The sequence below is a fragment of the Mus caroli genome, chromosome 2 (genome assembly GCF_900094665.2).
Source record: "Mus caroli chromosome 2, CAROLI_EIJ_v1.1, whole genome shotgun sequence".
In the NCBI taxonomy this organism is placed as follows: Eukaryota; Metazoa; Chordata; class Mammalia; order Rodentia; family Muridae; genus Mus; species Mus caroli.
The window spans coordinates 166,393,446-166,416,155 of NC_034571.1; the positions used below are offsets into that span (position 1 = coordinate 166,393,446).

The window sequence follows — 22,710 nt, forward strand, 5'->3', positions numbered from 1 at the left end:
CTCGAACTCAGAAATCCGCCTGCCTCTGCCTCCCGAGTGCTGGGATTAAAGGCGTGCGCCACCACGCCCGGCTCAATATTTTCTTTACGAGAACAGGGAGGGGATTGAGTTTGGCTCTTTTGCTGGTTCCTGGCCTGGCTCTTACCTCATCATGTCAGTTGCCGGGAGGTTGGCCTCCTACTTTGCGAACTCCTTCCATGGAGACGCTATGTCTTGTATTTCAGGTTCCCAGACTCAGTGCAGTCATTGTTACAGAGTATCTGCTTGCTATTTTGACTTCAGCTTTGCAGACAGACAGACCTGAGGTCACTCGGTCCCCCATACCATGTATTTGTTTTTGTTTATTTATTTATTTATTTATTTATTTTTCCTTTTTTCGAGACAGGGTTTCTCTGTGTAGCCCTGGCTATCTTGGAACTCACTCTGTAAACCAGGCTGGCCTTGAACTCAGAAATCTGCCTGCCTCTGCCTCCCAAGTGCTGGGATTAAAGGCGTGCGCCACCACCGCCTGGCTCATACCATGTATTTGTTAGCAGGTCAGACAGCCAGCGTGGGTGGCCTCCAGCTAGAAGTATGTCTAAATCTAGACAAGCTTGTCATTTGGAGGGTTGGTGATAGTAAGTGTAACTTGGTGGCTCTTACTGTCAGAGTCACTCTGTTAGTCTTTACTGGAGAGCATCGGAGAGCCCGTGTGGAGTAGTGTCGGTGACTGACTGTTGAGCTGAATGTCAGCTGTCACTCTTGGTCCTCCCTAGGCCAGCTCATAGACCCCACTCCTGACTGGAATGGAGTCATGAATGCCTTTGTTTAAAGAGGATGCCAGGCATTGTGTACAAGACTCACCACTGTGGACCGTCCAGCAGACAGCCTGCTTGGTATGGTTCCTGACCCCTTTGAAGCTGCCACTTGCTCAGCTCACATCGTGAGGTTGTTATAGGGTCAGATGAGATCATGCGTGTGACACTTATGGTCTTTGAGATCTCTAGAGCAAGATTGCAGGGCATTTCTATATTAAGGGAACCTCTCGGGGCTCTTGCCTTTCCCAGCATCAGGAAGATGATTCCGGAGAAGGAGAGGACGATGCTGAGGTGCAGCAGGAATGCCTGCATAAGTTTTCCACCCGGGACTACATCATGGAGCCCTCCATCTTCAACACTCTGAAGAGGTGTGCGAGGGCAGTGTGCACACTCGGGGGTGTGAAGAATGTGGTCTTGGCAGGGAAGTCGGCCAGAGTCCTTGGCCCCTTAGAAGACCCTGAACCCCGACTGCCTGTCCTGCCCACCTGTCTACCCCAGCTCCTCTGTGTTCCCTCAGTGTAAAGGCTGACCTTTTGCTCTTCCCAGGTATTTCCAGGCAGGAGGGTCTCCAGAAAATGTCATCCAGCTCTTATCTGAGAACTACACGGCAGTGGCCCAGACAGTGAACCTGCTGGCTGAGTGGCTCATTCAGACAGGTGCTTGGGAGGGTAGTCCCTGTCCTGGCCACTTACCCCTCCTGTTTCATTTTCCATTTACAAGTGTGTGTGTGTTTGTGTGTGTGCGCGCGCGTGTGTGGGTGTGTGCACAAGCATATGTGTGCACATGGGTGTGATGTGCATAGATGCAGATGGGGGTCCAAGGTTGAGTTTGGAGTCTTCTCGGCTTGCTTGACTGCCTTACTCATTATCGTGGGGTCTCGGTCAAGCCCAGGGCTTGCTGAGATGGCTGGTCTCACTAGCCAGCTTGCAGCAGATGCCCTGTCCTTCCTGCTGAGTACTGGACTACAAGTTGACCACTATGCCCACCTGGTATTTTTTCGTGGGTTTTAGACATCCAAGTTTGGTCCCCATGTTTGTATGAGAAGCACTGTAACCACTGAGCCATCTAGCCAGCTTCTGCTCATCTTCTTCAAGAGACCTTTGGGTCCTTACACTGCTGATAGATTAGCCTTCCAAGCATTCCTGGTTTCCAAGATTCAAAGGCAGAAGGACTACTGAGTCCCCCGCTTTGTGTGCTCAGCTCTGAGCTGTGATTCAGTTGCTGGGTTTGCAGGTAGCCTGTGAACTGATTCTCACCGAGCTGCTTCCCCAGCCGCAGAATTACAGGGTTCCACGGTGTATGCTCAGTGTCTCCTTTCAAGAGGCCTATTACAGCCAGCACTAAATGATGGATAATTTAGGACTGGCTCTGAAGATGGCTTTTAGCTAATGTGATCAGAACAGAGCCTTACTGTAAATCCACTGAATTGGGTACACTGACGTCATTCAAGCACTGTCCGGAAACCAGCTGCCTCCCGGCTGTCAGGGTGACTGGATCCTAGTGTGGCTCTTGACTGCACCTGCCATCTCCACAGGGCCAGAGTGTTCTTTGAGCCCCTCACCTGGCCCTCTGTCTTTGATGAGTATAAGTTTGAAGATGTCTCTCTTGGCCATATAGAAAGGGCAGACATCTCATGGACCCACACTGTGTTTCTTTCTTTTGGGTGAATAGACTTAGAGACTAATTCTACAGGGTCCAGAATCTTGGCTGCTGTTGCTGTGGTGGTGGTAGAGCTCTGCGATACTGGTAGACTGGCCATGCTGTTTTGGGGGTGCAGGAGGGGGTGCTGCTTCAGGTAAAGCTTCCATCTTCTCCCAGGTGTTGAGCCAGTGCAGGTGCAGGAGACCGTGGAAAACCACTTGAAGAGTTTGCTGATCAAGCACTTCGACCCTCGGAAAGCAGATTCTATTTTCACTGAAGAAGGAGAGGTGAGGGATGCTGTCCTTGCCCCAGCATGCCACAGCCTGGGCCAGCATCCTCTCTACATTCTGAGGAGTGAGGTGTTTGCATGGGAGGTTCCAGTGCTGAGGCCAGGAGCGCCCAGTGTCTCCCCCGACTACTGCGTGCAGGTCTGGCTTGAAGGCTGCCTGGGGGTCCTCCAAGACGCAAGCATGGCAAGCACTAGGTACACAGGAAACCATGGAGCAGAGTTTGTGCAAAGTGTATATAAATCAAGGGGATCTGGTCTGTGGCTCAGCCCCTGGTGGAGGAAGGCGGGGTTGGAAGGAAGGTATAGGAAATGTCACAGACTGCTGCGGCTTCAGGCCGTCTTCCTTCAGGACCAGCCAGTGGTTCCAGGTGACTCTGTCTTCTCTGCGAGCCCCATTGTGCTCACGCAGTGGCAGGGATACCTTTCTCCCCGCTGCCAAAGGCAAAGGGCTCGGTAAACATGAGTTAGTTGTACGTGATGTGGCCCCAAGGGATCCGTGCTTCCACGGGACATTTCATGTGTCTTCTGGGAAGCATGTTCTGTACCCTCTCCGGTTAGGCACATCTTTCCAGAGTTGTGACCCGGCATCCAGGAAGTCGACCATTCAGCTAAACTGCCTGTGCAAGGCGAGCCCTGCTCCTCCCAGAGCTGGGGCCCATAGATCTCTTCCAGTTGGAACCACTGCTTGTTCAGCACAGACTTCCGAGTCTAAAGTGAGGTCTTTGGCCCTGTCCTTTGTCTTTGGCAGACCCCAGCTTGGCTTGAGCAGATGATCGCACACACGACCTGGAGAGATCTGTTTTATAAGTTGGCCGAGGCCCATCCTGACTGTTTGATGCTCAACTTCACTGTGAAGGTAGGGAGAACCCTGGACTCCAGGAAAGACGAGAAGCAGGTCAGCCCGGAGTGCTAGGAGCAGAGATGGTGTCTGTGCTTAGGGCAGTGCTGACTGTTGCAGTGTGGGGCACAGCTGAGCTTAGATCGCGCATATGCGCTGACAGGCCGAAGGCAGACCTGACCTGGCTGCCTTTTTTCAGATACCAAGGCCCAGGAGATGTGTGAGTCTGGGTAAGCAAGCACCTACATGGTGGCACAGCATGAAGCATAGGAAAGTTGGGGATCAAGAGCAGTTCTTGCTTGGCTCAGCCCCTACAAAGAGTTGACTGGCTCACTGCTCTGAAAGGTGGCGGGCGCCCCAAGTGCTGACCCTTGGCTTTGCGTTGTGTGGCAGCTCATTTCTGATGCGGGGTACCAAGGGGAGATCACCAGTGTGTCCACAGCCTGCCAGCAGTTAGAAGTGTTCTCCAGAGTGCTTCGGACCTCTCTAGCCACAATCTTGGATGGGGGAGAAGAAAACCTTGAGAAAAATCTCCCTGAGTTTGCAGTAAGTCGCTCTGAATCTCAGGCTACAGGGAGACGGCTGGCTGAGGCCAGTCTTCTGAGCATGAGATGTCCTCACTCTGTTCTCCAGGTCAGAAAACCCCTGGCCAGAAACTCCTTTATCTGCACTTACACTGTGACCTGACCTTGTCTCCCTGTAACTTTCTAGAAGATGGTATGCCATGGCGAGCACACGTACCTGTTTGCACAGGCCATGATGTCCGTGCTGGCACAGGAGGAACAGGGTGGTTCTGCAGTGCGCAGGGTCGCTCAGGAAGTCCAGCGCTTCGCCCAGGAGAAGTAAGACATCTGCTTGCCCTGCTCTGCCTCCCTTCCTCAGGCCCACAGCCCCGCTTCCAGCTCCATCAATTCTAGGTCATCTTTATTTACCTGTGGAACTGAACTCAGTGTCGCTTCTAGTCTCTAGGCCTTGTTGGCCTTGGTGGTGACCATTTTGCTAAGGACACGATTACTCTGGTAGGCTGGGCGTGTGCACACATGTTGTAGGAGTGACATGAAAACAGTCCAGCCTGGGTCTCCAGGAGCCCATGGCAATTCACTGTCTGCTGCTGAGCCTCCTCTGCTGACATGTGCAGGGTGTGTGAATCCCTCATGGAGGCTGTAGCTGCATCAGGGTCTTTCGCAGCTCGCTGTGGCTGTTGTTCTCAGGGGTCAGTTTGTTGAAGGAGTGAATAACAGCTGTCAGAAAGCACAGGGGTCCTACCAGCTCAGTCTTGGATGTTCAAAAGTGAAAGAAAAGAGAAAGCTGTTAGTGATGGTGTGTGGTTTTCCAACCAGGGGCCATGATGCCAGTCAGATCACGCTGGCCTTGGGCACAGCTGCCTCCTACCCCCGTGCCTGCCAAGCGCTTGGCGCCATGCTGTCCAGAGGAGCCCTGAATCCTGCAGACATCACGGTCTTGTTCAAGATGTTCACCAGCATGGACCCTCCTCCTGTGGAACTCGTAAGCTGCCTGTGCTTCAGTGAGGCCAGGTGCCCAACACTAGGTGTCAGGTGTCTTGGGGGGCGGGCTCCAAGTTCCCCTCATTCTCTTAAGGCCATGCACGCTGATCTTTGTTGTAGTAGTTTTCATTGATGTTGTTAAACACAAGGTCTCGCTCTCTGGCCCAGGCTGGTCTCAAACAGAGCCAGTTGTCCTGCTCTGGCCTCTCTGAGTGACATGCCAGGGGTTACAAGCATGGCTACACCTGGCATAAGCCCTCCTCACAACCTTGCTTTCTGGCATACTACAATTAAAGCCAGGGCCTGTCACATTCTAGGCAAACGGTTCACCACACAGGTACATCCTACACCATTAAACTGTCAGTTTATCCTTCCCCTCAGCCTTCCCTCTGTCAGAGCCCTATGGTTGGGAGAGCCAGGGCCTCCCCACCAGCCCACTCCCAAGTGTGCCTCTCCTTAGATCCGGGTGCCAGCCTTCCTGGACCTGTTCATGCAGTCGCTCTTCAAGCCAGGGGCCAAGATCAACCAGGACCACAAGCATAAGTACATCCACATCCTGGCTTACGCTGCCAGTGTGGTTGAGACCTGGAAGAAGGTACTGTCAGTGCTGAGAACCCATGGCCTCCCTAGATCTGGTACTGTGTGGGGATTTGGGCAGCGAGAAATCTCCAGCCTACCCAGCATCAGAAATGTCTTTACCGTTGTGCCCAAGATAGTGAGAGCCCGGTGCCACAGGAATTGTGTGGCATCTCTTACACTAGGACTTCCCTGGACCACCCAATCAGCCACCTCTAATTGGTTTCTATGGGCTGTGCGACTGTGTAGTCTGATGGTTGAATGAATTTTTGACTGAAACAGGGAAAGGGACTTGGGGAGAAAAGAGGCCATGCCAGGATACCCCACAGCAAGGCCACACTCCCATCACCCCTCACCAGCTTGTATGCTTTCAGAACAAGCGGGTCAGCATTGGCAAAGACGAGCTCAAGTCCACGTCAAAGGCTATCGAGACTGTCCACAACCTGTGCTGCAACGAGAACAAAGGGGCCTCTGAGCTGGTGGCTGAGCTAAGCACACTTTATCAGTGCATTCGGTGAGTGTGACACCCGTCAGTCTGTCAGTGCACTAGTAGGTGAGTGGGACACCTGTTCCCCCATCCATTCCCTGGAGTTCAAGTCCTCATGCTTCCATGGTTAGAGCATGTACGCTTGCGCTGAGTAAGAAACTTGGGTTTCTTGAGCTTAAGCACACACATGGGGAACTTAGCAGCTGCAGCAGCAGGAGGGCTTACTGTCCAGAAATCTGCCCAGCAGACCTTCACAGAGTAGACTAAAGAAAGGACATCTAGAATTAAAGGAACTGGATTCATCTGTAATCACACTGTTAAACCAACAAGCATTGCCTGCATAGCAGTGACTCGTGAGTGCGTACGTGTGTCCTGGGGTCTGTGTCCTCTTAGGTGCTTTCACTTTTCTGGGGACTAAGGAAGGGTCTGAAGTAAAGGTAAACCGGAGCCCAGGCAGCCAGGCAGTGCCCTCCGTGTGGTCCTTTCCTCATGGGGAGTGATGATGGGTTTGGAAATAGCTGAGAATCAGATCCCTTGTGGGAGGACCTCATCAAACCACTTCTGTCACAAGCCACTACCTCAGGGCAGAGTGAAGGGGAGCCACTGTGTCAGCAGACACTGCCTTTCCAGCTGTTTGCTGCTCTGGCGTATTCAGCCTCAGTTTCCCCACTCTGCCTATAGGTTTATTCAGCCTCAGTTTCCCCACTCTGCCTGTAGGTTTCCAGTGGTGGCGATGGGCGTGCTCAAGTGGGTAGATTGGACCGTATCGGAGCCAAGGTACTTCCAGCTGCAGACTGATCATACTCCAGTTCACCTGGCCTTGTTGGATGAGGTAAGAGGTTGGAAGGACCACTTGTAAGATGCATAGTGGTCTGTGTCTTAGACCTTTGCGTTGGGGTAGCTTGTGTCCTACCAGCTTTTCCTTAAGTATCTAGTTTCACTTGACTGTAGATGTGTTTTTATCAAGTGTTAGGAGAAGGAAACCTAGAAGCCAACAGGTGGTGTTGTCCCCATCGGCAGTAAGCCACTTTGGGTGGGTGTGACAATTGTGTATACTCCCCATGTTCTGCTAGTAAGCCCTGAGAGCGGGCAGGCGCCTCAGTGATGTCTTCTGGGTGTTCACAGATCAGCACCTGCCACCAGCTCCTGCACCCCCAGGTTCTGCAGCTGCTTGTTAAGCTTTTTGAGACAGAGCATTCCCAGCTAGACGTGATGGAGCAGGTGAGCTGTACCCCAGAGTGTCTCGATGCTGGAGAGTTGCAGCTCTGACCTGCTCCGGGTCTCTGTTCTTCCACAGCTCGAGTTGAAAAAGACCCTGCTGGACAGGATGGTGCACCTGCTGAGCCGCGGCTACGTCCTTCCAGTGGTCAGTTATATCCGCAAATGTCTGGAGAAGCTGGACACGGACATCTCCCTCATCCGCTACTTTGTCACTGAGGTCAGCGGTGAGCGTACCGTGGAGTCACGGGTCACGCTCCACTAGCCCAGCCCTTCTGGCTGGGTGGTGTTTGTGTGATTCCCAACTCTGAGATCCAGGTTTTTGGTGATTGTGTACATCTCAGCTGTGTCCTCTGCCTTAGGGGTGGGGGCTGCAGTGTTTCTGGAAAAGCCCTGGGGCCGGCAGAGCCTCTCATACCTCCCTGATTATTATGGAGTGCTGTGCCCCGCATCAGCAGGTTCAATAACCCTGAGGTCTCCCCACTAGGTTCTGGATGTCATCGCCCCTCCGTACACCTCAGACTTTGTGCAGCTTTTCCTCCCCATCTTGGAAAATGATAGCATCGCAGGCACCATCAAGGCAGAGGGCGAGCATGACCCCGTGACGGAGTTCATTGGTAAGGCCTTGATGTACCCTGTGCCATGATGGTTCACCTTACTCCTCACCTGCTCTAATGCAGTGGCCATGTGTTTCTGTACAGCTCACTGCAAGTCTAACTTCATCGTGGTGAACTGAGCGCATCTGTAACAGAAGCCGAAACTTCCATGCCAGCCTGGGGTGGGGGGGGGCCAGAGGACTCGTTCAGAAAGCTGCTCTGTGAAGAGGCTCAGCCAGCCTCCTGGAAGCAGGCTCTGCTGGGAAGAAGCAGGCAGCTCTTCTCAAAGGTAGCTTCTGTGGTAGACAGCCCCGCTGTGTCGCAGTGTGGCCTATGCTGCCTGTCACATGCCAGGTGTGTGCCACCTCTGGAGAGGGACCCAGTGGGCCTCTGGGTAGTGGGAATCCAGCAGCTGGGACACTTCATGAAGGGTTTATGTAAGTTTCCTCCCTATGACCCAGATGGTCAGTTACTTTGTTAAGTTTCCAAGAGTAATGTTGGGCTGTGTGTGTGTGTGTGTGTGTGTTGTGTGTGCTAGTCTCATGTAAATAAAGTACACAAGCGTGGGAAGCCAGATATTTTACTCATCTCTTAGGCAGTTTGGACTTGTTCCCTCCTCCCATGGATTCCAGGGCTCCAGATCTGGTGATAAGTTGAGCTGTCCTAAACCATAGCTGTCTTCTCCAGGTGGCTGAAGGCAAGCACTGTAGCAGAGGAGGCAGGCCTGGAGGGTACGGCGGAGGGCCCCAGTGCAGTTGTGTTTCATCCTTTACCGTCTCCTCTCAGGATGCAGTCCACACTCTGGTCCTCATGTCCACAAGCACTGTTTTTAGCTGTCTGGACATGTCCAGTGTCAGTAATCAATCACCCCGCCCTGTCATGGTTCACAGCGCTGCTTCCAGAGACATCTACCTAAACAATGGGGTCCCCAAAGGTGCAGGCACTCTCGATGGCAAGGTTGTAGCTGTCACCTGTGCCACCCTTGTAGGTGCTGGTCACGATCCTCATCCAGCCTTTCTCACCCTGTAAGGAGCAAGAACTCGGCATCAGTGCCTTGGGACATGGCCCCTCTGTTCTGTAGACCCAGGCCCTGCCCTCAGCCACCATCCGTAGACTAGCCCTATAGAATCTGAGGGTCCAGACAGGCTCCCTCAGGCCCACATAAGCAGCAAAACTCTGTGATACATACGGCCCCTCTCAGTTAATGTTTAACCGGAGGGTGCTTTGCAGGCAGCTAAATAGTGTAAGAAAATGTGACTGTCTCCCTGTTAATACCCCACTTGTGGCCATTCAGTAAACATGGCTGACGTTTTATCATGCCCCTTTTGCTATTTCAGGGTATTCCTGTGTCTGAAACAATTAGCTGTTAGTACTGTGTCCTAAAAGCCAAAGTCAGCACTTATCCTCCCCTGGACCTTTGACCCAGCGCGAATGAAACACATGGCAGGAGCAAGCATGAGCTGGTCCTCAAGGCATAGCCAGTCAGTTGCCACCAACAGGACTGTTTGACCCCAGCCTTACCTGTTTCCCGGAGCACTGGGGCTTGGGGAGGAGCCACTGGCACCTCAGGGGCTTCTAACACCCAGTGATGCACAGGACAGCAACAGTCCTGCACAGTCCTGAGGTCAGACCCCAGAAGTTGCTTGTGACATAGCTGCAGCCAGTTCTTCATGAAGCTGAGGAGGGGGGTGTGGATTCCAGTCTGACCTTAAGAAAGGGAAGCTATCTTACCCAGGGTTCGCCCCATGAATTTCGGACAATCCAGTACTCGATGCCATCGTTGCTGACACCCCAGCCGGCTACAGAGATGATGTGGTTGATAACGGCCTGGTCCTGGTGCTCAGCGTAGATGCCTCCAGTGTAGTTAGACATCATCTCTGTTGCCATTATCCCGCAGCTGTGAAAAGTTCAGTGTAAGTGGCACATGGGTGTTTGTGTGACTCGGGCCACAGTAGTCCAAATCCTGCTTCAGTGGTCCCACCAACATCCAGATTCACCACAGTCAGGGGCTTCTAGCTTATACAGAAGTTCCTTGGGGCAGACTGGCTAATAGCTCCTGTTTGCTTCTGAGAAAGCCAACATCTTTACAGGCAGAAAAGATTATGTGGTACTCAAACTAGGAGGTCACAGTGGCAAGGTAGGAAAGACGAACAAGGTACAGGAATGTGCACAGACCTAGCTGTGGCTTCACCACTACCTGAAGAGACCTCTCCTTACCTGATGGGACCATTGGCATAGATCTCGGCCATCATCTTCTCCCTCCCGGACAGGGAGCCGTAGTCACCCACTCTCCAGAGGGTGTAATTCTGGATGGTGTGGCACTCTTTGAATTCAGTGCAGGTCCCACACTGGTTAAACTTGTCACAGTCTACAACACAAGAAGTCAGCATGACACCAGCTCCTCATTAACCCGCTAACGAAGCCCGCCCCATCTTCTCCACTTTTCTCACTTAGTGTGCCATTCATTAGCTGACGCGGGGGGGGGGGCCATCCAGCTCAGGTGCTCCCTAATTACACGCTTCTCTCAGCTGCAAAGAGAAGCCCCTCCCCCACCCTGCCTGGGCAGAACAGAGAGAACAAGCGGGTTAGTACTTGGCAGGATTAGTACATAGCAGGGCCCTCTACAGTAGCCCTTCTCTTCCCCTTTAAAGGCCAGGAGGACCTCACAGCGTGCTGGAATTAAAAACTGAATGCAATCAGATTTTTAAATGAACCAGGCAGTTGCACTGCAGGCGGGAGACCGAGCAGGCCAGTGTACTTGATTTAAAGACGTGCAACCTCCTCTTGCCTTGAGAAGCACCAGAACTTGGTTTACAGAAACAGCCAAAGCAACCCCCTGGCCTCGACTTACACTACAGAGCTATAGTGATCAAAACTAGCGCTGACATAGTAACAGAGACAGGTGGACAGAACAGCTGGACAGACCTGACAACATTATGCCCCTTAATTCTTGACAAAGGAGGCAAAAACATACATCAGGAAAAAGACCAAAACTTGGGAGGCAGAGACAGGTGGATTTCTGAGTTTGAGGCCAGCCTGGTCTACAGAGTGAGTTCCAGGACAGCCAGGGCTACACAGAAACCTTGTCTCGGAAAAAAAAAAAAAAAAAAAGAAACAATTAAAAAGCCCAGTCAACCAATGGTGCTGGGAAAACTACATATGTACATAAGAAAAATAAAGTTAGATTTCTACCTTTTATCCTGTATAAAGATCAATTCAAATGGGATCAAAGACCTCAACTTAAAATCCGAAACACGAGCCGGGCGTGGTGGCGCACGCCTTTAATCCCAGCACTCGGGAGGCAGAGGCAGGCAGATTTCTGAGTTCGAGGCCAGCCTGGTCCGAAACACAAACTTCTAGACAAAGATATGTTAAATCCCCCTTAAGATACACGGGTAGGCTGGAACTTTCTGAATAGACTATCAGTAGAACAGGGATTAGCCCCAAATAACAAATGAGACCACCTGAAAATAAATGTTTTCATACAGCAAAGGAAACAGTCGTCAGGCCGGGCGTGGTGGCNCACGCCTTTAATCCCAGCACTCGGGAGGCAGAGGCAGGCGGATTTCTGAGTTCGAGGCCAGCCTAGTCTACAAAGTGAGTTCCAGGACAGCCAGGGCTANACAGAGAAACCCTGTCTCGAAAAACCAAAAAAAAAAAAAAAAAAAAAAAAAAAAAAAAAGGAAACAGTCGTCAGAACACAGGACCCACAGAATAGAAGAAAATCTCTACCAGGTACACTTGAAACATCCAGAATTTACTAAGCACTCCAAACACTAAACAGCAAGGAAGGAAAACTACCTGCCAGTCAACAAATGGCCACATGCATCGAATAAATAGTTTTTAAAATGTAGGTCTGGGGGTGGTGGCAGACATCTTTAATCCCAGCACTTGGGAGAGAGGGGTAGGAGGATGTCTGTGAGTTTGAAACCTGGTCTACATATCGAGTTCCAGGAGGGCCAAGGGTACATAGTGAGACCCTGTCTCAAGAAGAAGAAAAATTCAATATCCCTAGTCATGGAGCTAGCAGGGAAATGCAAATTGAAACTACCTCATCCTTGTCACAATGACTGTCATCAAGCGATCTGACCGCAAATGTTGGAGAGGATGGTTTGGAGAAAGGGAGCCCTTATTCATTGCTGATGGAGATGCAAATTAATACAGCCATTATGGAAATCAGTTTGGAGATTCCTCAAAAAATTAAAACTACCATCTGATCCAGCTGTTCCACCCCTGGGCACATACCCTGAGACCCCGCATGATCCAGCTGTTCCACCCCTGCACACATACCCCGACCCCATAGCCTCCCACGGAGTTCTTTGCTTGCCCAAGTTTACTGCTGCTTTTTTCAGTACGGCAGACAGTGGGATGGAACTAGCTGCCCACCAACAGGTGAATGGATGATAAAGACCTGGCACATATAAAGTGATTACTATGCTGAAGAAAAATGAAATCACAAAGTTTGCAGAAATAATGAATGGACTTTAGCTTGTATAATATTAAGCAAAGTGACCCAAACCTGGGAAACCCTGTTCACCTTTATAGGGAGAGCCTATCTGTCCCATAATATATACATGTAAGAAAACAAATGCACATGTGTGTACAGTGTAACGTTTGGAGAGAACAAGGGAGGCTAATAAAAAAGGGCAAACTGCTTCCTAGTGACATCACATAGCTAGGATATTTTGTCCTTTGTTCTTTTAAGGAGAAATCCCACATTCTTAATACAGGACACACCCCTAATGGGCAGTGATGTCACGTGGGGCCACTGCCTCACTGGGGAGATCGGAATTGTAAATCATGTTTCATATTGAACACTACTGCAGGACATAGCTCTTGGAAAAATTACTAAACTTGTATTTGTGAAACAAAAATTATAGCTGTCTAACAGAATGTGAAGTTTGCTAAAAGTATGTTAGGAGTAATCCTAATTTTGGAATTTTCCAGCATTCCTGGGAATCCTAAGATAAAATAGTGATGTACCCAAATCTCAAAGCATAACATGCTGGGGGAGGGGGGGGGACTTGGAGATGATCAAAAACCTGCTTTTGACTGGGCAGTGGTGGCGCACACCTTTAATCCCAGCATTTAGGAGGCAGAGGCAGGTGGATTTCTGAGTTGGAGGTGGGGAGGCAGGGGAGAGGGAGAAAAAGAAAGGAACTTGCTTTTTACATTGTATGTTGTGATTCTACAATGTAACACTGTTGCTGAATACTTTGTACTTTGTTTTTAAAAATAAAAAATGGGGCTGGGCGTGGTGCCCCATGCCTTTAATCCCAGCACTTGGGAGGCAGAGGCAGGCGGATTTCTGAATTCGAGGCCAGCCTGGTCTACAAAGTGAGTTCCAGGGCAGCCAGGGCTACACAGAGAAACCCTGTCTCAAAAAATCAAAACAAAACCAAAATAATAATAATAATAAAAAAAATAATAAAATAAAAATGAAGGAAGAAAAGAATTAGGTTTACAGGCTGGGGAAATCAGTCAGGTATAAAGAGCTGTTGCAGGGCCAGCGTTCAGATCCTTAGCACCCACAGAAAGTCAGCATGATGCCACCTGTCTGTGGTCCCAGCCCTGGGTGGTGAAGACTAGTGGGTCTCTGAAGTCTGCTTGCCAGCCAGGCTAGCAAAAATGGATGCACTTTAGGCTCAGAGAGAGAACAAGGTGGAACGAGACTAAGGAAGACACCGAGGCTGACTGTACTTAACTATCATCTGTCTAGATCTTTCCCTGGGTCAGTAAACTCCTTGAGGATTACATCATCAACTTAATTAGTCATCCCCCCCCACTCCCCAGGCACCAGTCCCAGTGTGAGTTGCACCAGGAAACTGGTCCGTGGTCCTGATGACCCTAACCATCAGTGAAGGTCAAAGGGACCTAACCTCAGCTGGATGTCACTCACCAGTTTGGGAATGAAGGAAAAGGGATAAGGCCCCTGGGTTATTCCATAAAGCAGTCCATTGCCTTCCCTCCACCCTGTGTCTGTCCCCCTGGTGGGGTCTCTGGTCCCTGCTGGGTTTGCTCATCCAGAACAAAGGACACCCAATTACAGCAGAGAATTCTTTCTCTGTAAGTAAGGCCCATGAGAGCATCCGCATGCCAGGTGTGCACACTCACGTGCCGCATCCCGTCATGCGGTGCTCTGCTTTATTTTATTTGTTTGTTTACTTTTAAGATTTGAGATTGGGTCGGGCAGTGGCGGCGCACGCCTTTAATCCCAGCACTTGGGAGGCAGAAGCAAGCAGATTTCTGAGTTCAAGGCCAGCCTGGTCTACAGAGTGAGTTCCAGGACAGCCAGGGCTACACAAAGGAACCCTGTCTAGAAAGACAAAAAAAAAAAAAAATTGAGATTGAGCCTAGGGCCTCATGTAAAGTAAGTAGGCCAGCACTCTACCACTGAGCTAAATCCCCAGTCTGGACTCCTCTGCAGCATCCCAGCCACATAGTGTGACAGATACGGAGTAAATGTGGGCTCTCAGCCACTCTCCCTTGGAACGAGACAGGTTTGCAGCAATGTGGGAACATAGGCAGGGTCTACCTTGGTCCTTGGCCTGGTAGTTGTTGCAGGTCTCATCGGGGATGCCATGCTTGTGGGCATACTCCCACACCGGAAGGTCATTGCCCCCTTCACAAGAGCCAGCGTTGCCACAGTCAATGACATTCTGTACGGACAGCAGGGTGGAGGGCCATGCACCTTTCCTCTTGATGTTGATTCGGTCTGTAAGAGGCAACACACTGGTCAGCACCCACATTTCCCCCAACACCAAGACTGCCCCAACAAATGTCCCAGGGCTCTGCCCCAGGGTCCTTCTAGTTGTGGAAGCCTCAGCTCAGCTCTGGCTTCAGAGACTGTCTCTGGTCTTCCTCAGCACCATGACATCTGCCTGTCTGTCTGCAAGTGCCATGAGGCAGGGCCGGGTTTAGAGGTCCCAAGAACTTGTAAAGCATCACTATAGGATGGCAACGAAAATACTTGTATGCGGAAGCTAGAGACCAGACACACCATACGGAGTAAGGCTGGGGTGGGCATCTCCAGGGACAAGGGCAGCCTAGGGGAGCCAGATGAGTCTCAGTGAGGGGCCGGACACCAGCACTCAGTGCTCACGTACTACCACCCCCCCACACCCCCACACCCACTAAGAGATAGATAGGATCATCACAACATCCACCAGGGGATGGCTGACTTGCATCCTGAAAAACCATCTTGCTCTTCACTCTCAAGGTCTACACCCCCGTATAAAGCAACCATGCACCCCAGGCCATTTCCCCTATAGCCTTACCCACTCCTCCACTAAAGCAAAAGCTTACCTTTGTTTTCTCTCCCTCCTTCATACCGTCTTCAGCTCTGAGCCATCCCTCACACGCCCTATTCACACTCCACCACCTCAGAGGGCTGAACAACGCACAAGCAGACCTTGTCTCGCCACCATTTAGACCTGTTTCTGTGCCTAGGATGTCTTTCTGTGCCACAGGCAAGCAGGCTCCCAGCTGTTCAAGGCAGATGGACCCTCCCTCCTGTCTCCTTCCCCCAAGCTTGGTTCCCTCTAGCCTTCTCCCTCTGCATCCCCAGCAGCAGGTCACCTTTCCACGAGGGGGCACCTTCAAGCACAGACCTCTATCCCAGAGTTCAATGGCTCCACGCTTTCCCTCTCAGCACTGGGAGAGAGGGATCCACCATTGTGTGCACGTCTCTCTTTGGCCTTTCAAGCCACTCTTGTCAGGGTCCCAATCTCTACACCACCCATCCATCCAAACCCCTTCTCCATCCTCACCTGACAGCAGAGGGGCCACCCCAGGCTTCTGAAGTGCCTAGCATGTCTGCCTGGCATGGCTCTTCTGCATTCCACCTCAGGAGAGTGTTTCTCACTCTGACTTGCTGAGGTCCCTTCCTTCTCAGGTCCCTCTGGTGACCTCAGCTAAGACCCGCTGTCAGGGGCTGTCTGGATAACCTCAGGCCTGCCATCTTCTAGACCTGACTTAATGTCTAGCTCCAACCTGACCAACCAACCAGCTCCAGACTTCACAGGCTTCTTGAGATGGCCTGTCTACACAACCACGCTCTGCGTCCTTAGCCTCAGTCCCATCATATCTCCATTCACACCTCTGCGCACCATGCAGTACACACAGTAGGACTGGCCAGAAGGAGCGAGTTCTGCTTTGTGGGGCTTGTGCCATGGCACTGGAGGCAAGGCGGAGGGCAAGCAGGACAACACTGCAAGGAGATGTGGTGGGGACCATCCGGGGGCTAAGTTATCATGTACATAGCACAGCCTGGGAGATGTTCATCCATGGTCTCACGTGTTTGAATGCTTGGTCTCCAGTTGGTGGACTATTTGGGGAACAATTAGGAGGTATGGCCTTGTTGGAGGAGTTGTGCCACTAAGGTTGGGCTCTGAGGTTTAAAAAAGCCCACACCTCTCTACCTCTGGGCCCTGGATCAGATTTTAAGTCCTTAGCGACTGTTCCAGCACCATGCCTGCTGCCATGCTTCCCACCATGACGGCCGTAAGCAAAGCCCCAGTTACATGCTGCCTTTTGAAAGTGGCCTTGGTCGTGGTGTCTCATTGCAGCAATAGAGCAATAACCAAGATGCCATCCAAGGAGAGGAGCGAGAGGATGTTAGGAAAGGAGAGGAGCAACTTGCGTATGAAGGTGACTATTCCTCACCTGCTGACGTGAGGACAAGAAGGAGGAGGAGCCAGACAACTGACTGTGCATGCTCTGGAGGTCAGAGAAGGACCTGTCTTTGGAATCCTGAGATGGTATCAAAGAAATAGGATGGAGCTCAGGTTTAGCAAGCATACTGTCTGAGACCAGACAGGAGCCAAGGTGTTAGGAAAGACACCATGTAGTGCCCTCACTAGGGACGAATGGAACACCTAAAGAACCTGGGACCAGTTTGCAGGAGGAACGTAAGGTGAGTTTGATAACCTCTAAGCTTTTGCTTGAGTGTCCTCAGGGGCAGGATGGGCTTGGTGAGTAAGATGACCTGAATGTCTGGGGCTGAAGGCCGCAGGAATGGAGGTCAGAGGGCAGCAGCACACGGACAGGAAAGTTAGGAAAAGGTCACTGCTGGGAACACAGAACTCAGAAGTGTGGGGACTGGCGAAGCAAAGGTCCTAGGAGGGTGGCAGAGCCGGGTGTGGTACAGCGAGGGACTCGCTCTACCCCACCGTTAGGATGTTAGGAAGCCTGGTAGCCTGACCCGAGGGGCTAAAAATCTCAACATGAGGCAATGTGGAAGTGAGGCTGGTGAGGACACAGAGGAGCACGTGGGCGGGGGACGGGGCTGGCTCCAGCTAACCCAACAGGAGCAACAGGACAGTGAGAGACGGGTGGGGCCAAGGGTCTCTTGGTCACCTACCAGAAGTGACTGGTCAAGGATAGGCCGCTTGGATGCTTAACCACTTCAACCATTGGCAGATGCAATGAAAGTCTTCATTAAAGAACCCACACGCCCCTTAACCCAGAGATGGGGAAAGGCAAACTAGTCTCCTGCTCTGCTCTGTCCCTGGCAAATGGCCAGGGCCCCACGGAAGTCCTCTCTGATGTCTGCTCATCGAAAGAGGAAGCAAAGCTCTGACTGCTACTGATGAAGATGTCGGAGACTTAAGAAGAAAAGAACGAAGCAGCCATTTTCCCCAAGGACACTCACTGCCTTGTAGCAACTGGGAAGATACAACCTCGGTAGGACCTAGTGCCCACCCAAGAGGGGTAGGCCCAACAGCCTCTGGCCATCTCTCCCGATCCTGCAATGTTCCACACCCTCCTCATTTAACTCGATCCAGAGACCCGAGGATCGTTCCCACTCCATGCCACACTCACGCCACACTATGCTCTGCTGAGAGGGGCCTTTCACTTCCCCAACAGCAGTCGGCCACACCATTCCTAAGTGCCCTGGACTTTGCTCTACTCCTCTGCTATGGCTGCCCACTCTTACCCCCTGCCTGCTTGGTAAGCACCTCTTGTCGGCCCACCTTCTTTCTTTCTTCTTCTTTCTGAAAGGTCAGCAGTATGCCCCAGCCCTCAGAGGTGACTCTATGAGGGGCCACAGCTACATCTGCCCCTGGCTACTGCTGGGGTTCCCTCAGACAGGAACCCCTCATCCTAAAAGGAGAGTCCAGGCTGATGAGCTGAACTGAAGCTGCCATTCATCGCACAACGCAGTCTCCCGACCTGAACGAGGCTTCTTAGGCTGGGCCCTGAGAGCCAACTGGCAGGCAAGACCTACATAAGCCCTACAGGCAAGAGCACTGCCATTTCAGTAATGAAATTTCATTTTCTTAATCCTCAACCCAGGCTCCACCTACAGCAGACTTGGCCAAAAAGATACCCAATCAAGAGAGGACACTGGCTGAGTCCCACTCCCAGGCAGGAGACTCCCCCATTGGTTTCCAGGAACCACCTCTGGGGATGGCAAAGCTGAATCTCCATGCTACAGGTAGATTGGCACTCCCTGGCTCCTGCTTCCTCTACCAAGGAAGGGCACAGCAGCCCTCTGGGGCCTCTCTCTTCCTACTGAACCTTCTACTTGACTCTTGGGCGGCCAGGCTAAGGTTGGAAGAAGAGAGCTGGGGGGGGGGGCGCATTTCAAACTGGGGAACATGTTCACCTCAAATGCCAGCTGCTACTGAGAAGCAGTTTCACTTCCATGCCCCACAAACCAACTGTGAGCTCAGTGATTTTGCAACACCAGTCCCATGGCTCTCCATGGCTGAAGTCACAAGTTCTGAGAAAGGGAAGTTTCCTGGGAGCCACTGTCACCAGATTCCAGCCCAAGCCTGTCCCACAGAGGCCCTAGGAGGCCCACAGGAGAGAACTCCAGAATGATGCAGCCACCTCACTCTGGCGGAGGGGAAATCCAAGCCTGAATCCTGGTACAGGGCCATGGGCCCCTGTAGCCCTGGGCTATGGCTATCATGGCTCACCTAAAGGTAGAGTGGATGGTGAAGTGCAGCCACCCACCTGGCCAAGATACCGGCTCTGCCCTAGGCTTAGCATGGAGCTCCAGGCCACCTACCTGCCATGGCACTGGTGCTGCCGTGGGCCCAGCAGGAACCACAGTACTGTGGAATGTGCTGGTTCCTGGTGACGCTGGCATAGTTGACACCGTTCACATTTCTCCAGTCCCAATTCTTGGGGAGATCCGCTGGGGACAGGTACTCATGAGGCCGAGGATAAGTCCTGGGAGGACATCATGGCAATGGAAACCAACTCTGGAACACATGGGGCCTCCCCTCTCCCTCCCCCACCAGGGCCACAGATCTAGACATTCCTCCTGTTGGCCTTCTTCCCTTTTCCAAACTGTGGTCGTTTCAGAACTTGACCCAGAAGAGCCACCAGCAGAACCCAGGACTATTGGAAGCTGAATGTGACAGAGCAGCTCCGAAATACCCTAATGCTCACCAACAAAGGCAGTAGAGGCGAGAACTGCCCAAACCAGCAAACCCCAGAGCTCCCCGGATGTGAAAGTCATCCCAAAAGGAAGGGATGGGATTTGTGCTTCCCAGGCCTAATGAGGCAAGGTCCCAAGTGTCAGGGGGTGCGCGCTTGGCCTAGAAGTTGACCCTTTTCCTCCCTAGGCACAGCCCCGCGCCCACCTGCGCCCCAGCAGAGCCAGCTGGTCCCCGCGAATGGGATGGTAGCAGGTCTGGCCCGAGCGGAAGTAGAGTCTGGCCCGTGCCGCACTCGCCAACAGCAACATCAGCAGCACCAGGCGCAGCTGCTGCACCGACCCCGACGACGCCATGCTCCTGCTCCAAGCCAACTCGGATCCTGGATCACGCGCAGCACCTTCGACCTCTTGACCCGACCCGCAGGCCCACGCGCTCGGGACGCCCCGCCCGGTCCTTTAGGAGGCGCCCAAGTTGGACACACCCCGAGGGCGGGGCCTTCCCCGCTGCTCCTGCCCCCGCCCCGCCCTGCCCGGCAGCCCCCAGGAGATAATCTGCCTCACTAGGGATTAAACAACAGGATCAGCAGAACCTGGGGTCACACAACCAGACCCCAGACCTGACAGTGCCACCAGCCATTGTGATAACACGGACTGACAGCAAAACTTAAATTTACTATTCAGAGACCCAGGCATCCTGGAGCAGGGTAGGGCTCAGCAGGCTTCCATGGCCCACTCAGCCCAGATTCTTTTGTTTCTCTGCTCTGGAGTGTGGTGCAGTGTCCCACTAGGTTAGGTCTCCCTAGGAGCGCACAGAGATATCCTGAGGCTGGAGAAGGTGTGGGTCACACCCAGCATTGGTCTCTAGCCTGGCTTTCTGAACCCCTCCTCCCCACCCCCCAAGACCCAGGCTTTTCCTGAAGAGACAGCTCTCCTTCACAGAGAAGGATCCTTCCAGCATTACTCTTTTCTTTTTTTCTTTTTTCTTTTTTCACTTGGCACATATATCGTGAGTCCCCGGGGTTCTGGAAAGGGTCCCTGCTAACCAGACTCTTCCAAGATGAGGAACTGAGAAAGAAGTGGGACATGACCAGCCTAGGTTTTGTAATGGGAGAATTTCCCTTTCCCCCTGTGCCCCGTGAGCTATAGTCAGCAGTCCCAGGCCACAAAGCTATCTCTTCTTCTGTAAGAAACATTCCCTGGTGTTTTATCTCAGGCTCTCTCCAGGAGGTGGGTGTGAGATTCCTGATGCACAATGGCCAGTGGGGCTACAGCCATTCCTCTGCCTGTGGATAGGGGCAGTCAGAAATCACAATGGCTGTCTTGCTGCCTGCCTTTCCAGATCACCCAGGATTCCAACAGGACTCAAAAACCTGCTGGATACCTCCTGTCAGAGAGCAGAACAAGACCTCAGAAAGCAAACTTGGGGCTACCCTTAACAACGCAAGAGTTTTGGTCCCTGTTGCTATAAAGTAGTCACTGAGGCAAATGAACTCTGGCATCTGTCTGTTGAAATCTTTCATCCTGGGGAGTCATGGCAACCTCTCCCTTCTGCTGGGTGGTAAGTAGGATGGTAGGAATGAGGGCCTCCCAAGGCCCAGGCAGAGACCTGAGTTCCCTAAGCCATTTCTCCCCAGTAGTGACCATGCATTGACCTTAGAGCCCTTCAGTCCACTCTGGGGGAGGGGGGAGGGAGTGTCACCTCCCACGTGGGTTCCACATGGGCTCTCTCTCACAGGAGGGGACAATTGGTCTTGGCGATTCTATGGCATCACACAGGCAAGGTCTAGTGAAGAACACAATAGGGCAGCAGCGTTTATCGGGAGAGTATGCACTCGGTGTGCTCACGGTCCCAAGTTCAATCCCTGGCACAGATAACAAGCAAATGAATGAGTGGAGTTTTAAAATTAACAAAATATACATTTTAAATAATGTGTCGTCTATGTGTGCCTACCTATATGTTATATGTGTGCATGTGTCTGGGTGTCCTTGAAGGCCAGAAGAGCATACCCAGCACCATGGAACTGGAGTTAGAAGCTGCTGTGAGCCAATAGATGTGGGTGCTGAGAACAGAGCTCTGGCCCTCTGGAAGGGCAGTCTGTGTGCTCAACTTCTGAATTGGTTAGTTAGCTAATTAATTAATTAAAATGAATGAAAGGAAGGAAAGAAGGAAGAAAGGAAGAGCTGAAAATGCTTTGTGAGTAACAGAGGTTGTGCCCCCCCCCCCCAGAAGCCAGCCAGGGGCAGCTTTTCTTCTTCTTCTTCTTTTTTTTTTTTTTTTTACAAAAGGCTCTCTGGCAAAGTTTTATTAAAGGAAAACTTTCTTGTTTACTTCTCACCAGTCTGTTCTGGCGTGCTTCTAATACTATCAGAATCACCTGGGTCAATGATAGCCAGCATGCGTACGCTGTAGTGTTTTCCACACGCTGTACCCAGTTCAATATTAGTGCCACTGTGCTGATGGACACACCAGTTTTAGCCAACATTCTAGCAGTTTTAGACATCGTATTCTAGTTCAGATTTCCTCAAAGCTGGGCAGCTGTTAGCGAGGACAGCCAGCTTTGCGTTGCCTTGACTGATCGTCTCCAGAGTCTGTTTGTATCCCAGCACGCACTTCCCACTTTTCATAACAAGCTGGAGCCTAGAGTTGACCGACTCCAGAGACCTTTTCATCTTCTTTGCAGCCACCATCTTCCTGCCTTAGGTACGGGACAACCCCCAACCAAAATCAGCCGACAAGATGGCCGGGGAAGGAAGATAGGCCAAGGTCTTCTTGATGGTGCAAAGTCCACTCACACATTCCAGGGCTTACAGTCTTCCTGGAGTCAGCAGGCAGGCAGGCCCCAGACTGAGCCCTCATGTCTATGTCTCACGATGGTTTACAAGCGAGCTTACCATCTTCATCTGGCCATGTGGTGTTGGCAGCCCCGGGGTGCTGTGAGCATGCGTTGGCATCATCACAGCAAACACTCAGATGCTATTTAGATATGACAGACCTGCCACGAGGGCATGTGACCTCCCCTCGCCGGCCTCGTCTTGTAGGTCCACGAGCTTAGGAGGCTTCACTTTTTCCCAGGCTCAGAAAATTGCATAGCAGGTGCGATGACCTTAGTGTCATCTGCGTGGCCTGCAGGAAGTCGTGAAGGCTAATAGGCACCCGTCCGTCGCCTTGCTCTGTAAGCGCTGTCACAAGGAAGCATTTATCTGACGAATCTCACTAAATGCTGCTTAAAGGAGTGGGGGAAGGGGTTATGATATTACAGGCTAGTGAGGTACACATTGTCCAAGATGGGTGAGCGGAAGCCCATTGGGCTTCCCTATCAGAGCATGGGAGGTGGTGAGAAGAGAGGTTGGTTAGAGAGAGGGGAAGGGGG

At 51.9% G+C, this 22,710-nt stretch overlaps 2 protein-coding genes and 1 pseudogene across 2 annotated transcripts in view; 1 reads left to right on the forward strand and 2 right to left on the reverse strand.

Annotated features, from left to right (window-relative positions):
• Positions 1–8,521, forward strand: part of Nelfcd (negative elongation factor complex member C/D) — an 11,915-nt gene extending 3,394 nt beyond the window's left edge. Inside the window, exons 2-15 of the mRNA XM_021183685.1 lie at positions 1,047–1,165; positions 1,344–1,453; positions 2,616–2,725; positions 3,476–3,583; positions 3,959–4,111; positions 4,277–4,407; positions 4,906–5,071; positions 5,531–5,665; positions 6,021–6,160; positions 6,851–6,965; positions 7,259–7,354; positions 7,431–7,571; positions 7,839–7,968; positions 8,053–8,521. Coding sequence (XP_021039344.1) covers positions 1,047–1,165; positions 1,344–1,453; positions 2,616–2,725; positions 3,476–3,583; positions 3,959–4,111; positions 4,277–4,407; positions 4,906–5,071; positions 5,531–5,665; positions 6,021–6,160; positions 6,851–6,965; positions 7,259–7,354; positions 7,431–7,571; positions 7,839–7,968; positions 8,053–8,087 — 1,689 coding nt within the window. The 3' untranslated portion in view covers positions 8,088–8,521. The remainder of the gene's footprint in view (positions 1–1,046; positions 1,166–1,343; positions 1,454–2,615; positions 2,726–3,475; positions 3,584–3,958; positions 4,112–4,276; positions 4,408–4,905; positions 5,072–5,530; positions 5,666–6,020; positions 6,161–6,850; positions 6,966–7,258; positions 7,355–7,430; positions 7,572–7,838; positions 7,969–8,052) is intronic.
• On the reverse strand, positions 8,512–19,786 carry Ctsz (cathepsin Z). The gene is made up of 6 exons (XM_021183696.2): positions 19,545–19,786; positions 18,965–19,128; positions 14,483–14,662; positions 10,165–10,315; positions 9,679–9,844; positions 8,512–8,970 (listed from the first exon to the last, which is right to left on the reverse strand). Exons 1-6 carry the CDS (start codon positions 19,691–19,693, stop codon positions 8,860–8,862), a joined length of 921 nt encoding a protein of 306 aa, XP_021039355.1. The 5' UTR covers positions 19,694–19,786; the 3' UTR covers positions 8,512–8,859.
• A 1,878-nt stretch (positions 19,787–21,664) lies between these two features.
• Positions 21,665–22,027, reverse strand: LOC110290481 (annotated as a pseudogene).
• Positions 22,028–22,710: the final 683 nt, after the last annotated feature.

Coding starts and splice junctions, on each gene's coding strand:
- Ctsz (XM_021183696.2), bottom strand. CDS start 19,693: ATGGCGTCGTCGGGGTCGGTGCAGCAGCTGCGCCTGGTGCTGCTGATG. Junction 19,129..19,544: donor CTGGCTCTGCTGGGGCGCAG/GTGGGCGCGGGG, acceptor ATGTCCTCCCAG/GACTTATCCTCGGCCTCATG. Junction 8,971..9,678: donor ATTCATGGGGCGAACCCTGG/GTAAGATAGCTT, acceptor TGCTCCTTACAG/GGTGAGAAAGGCTGGATGAG.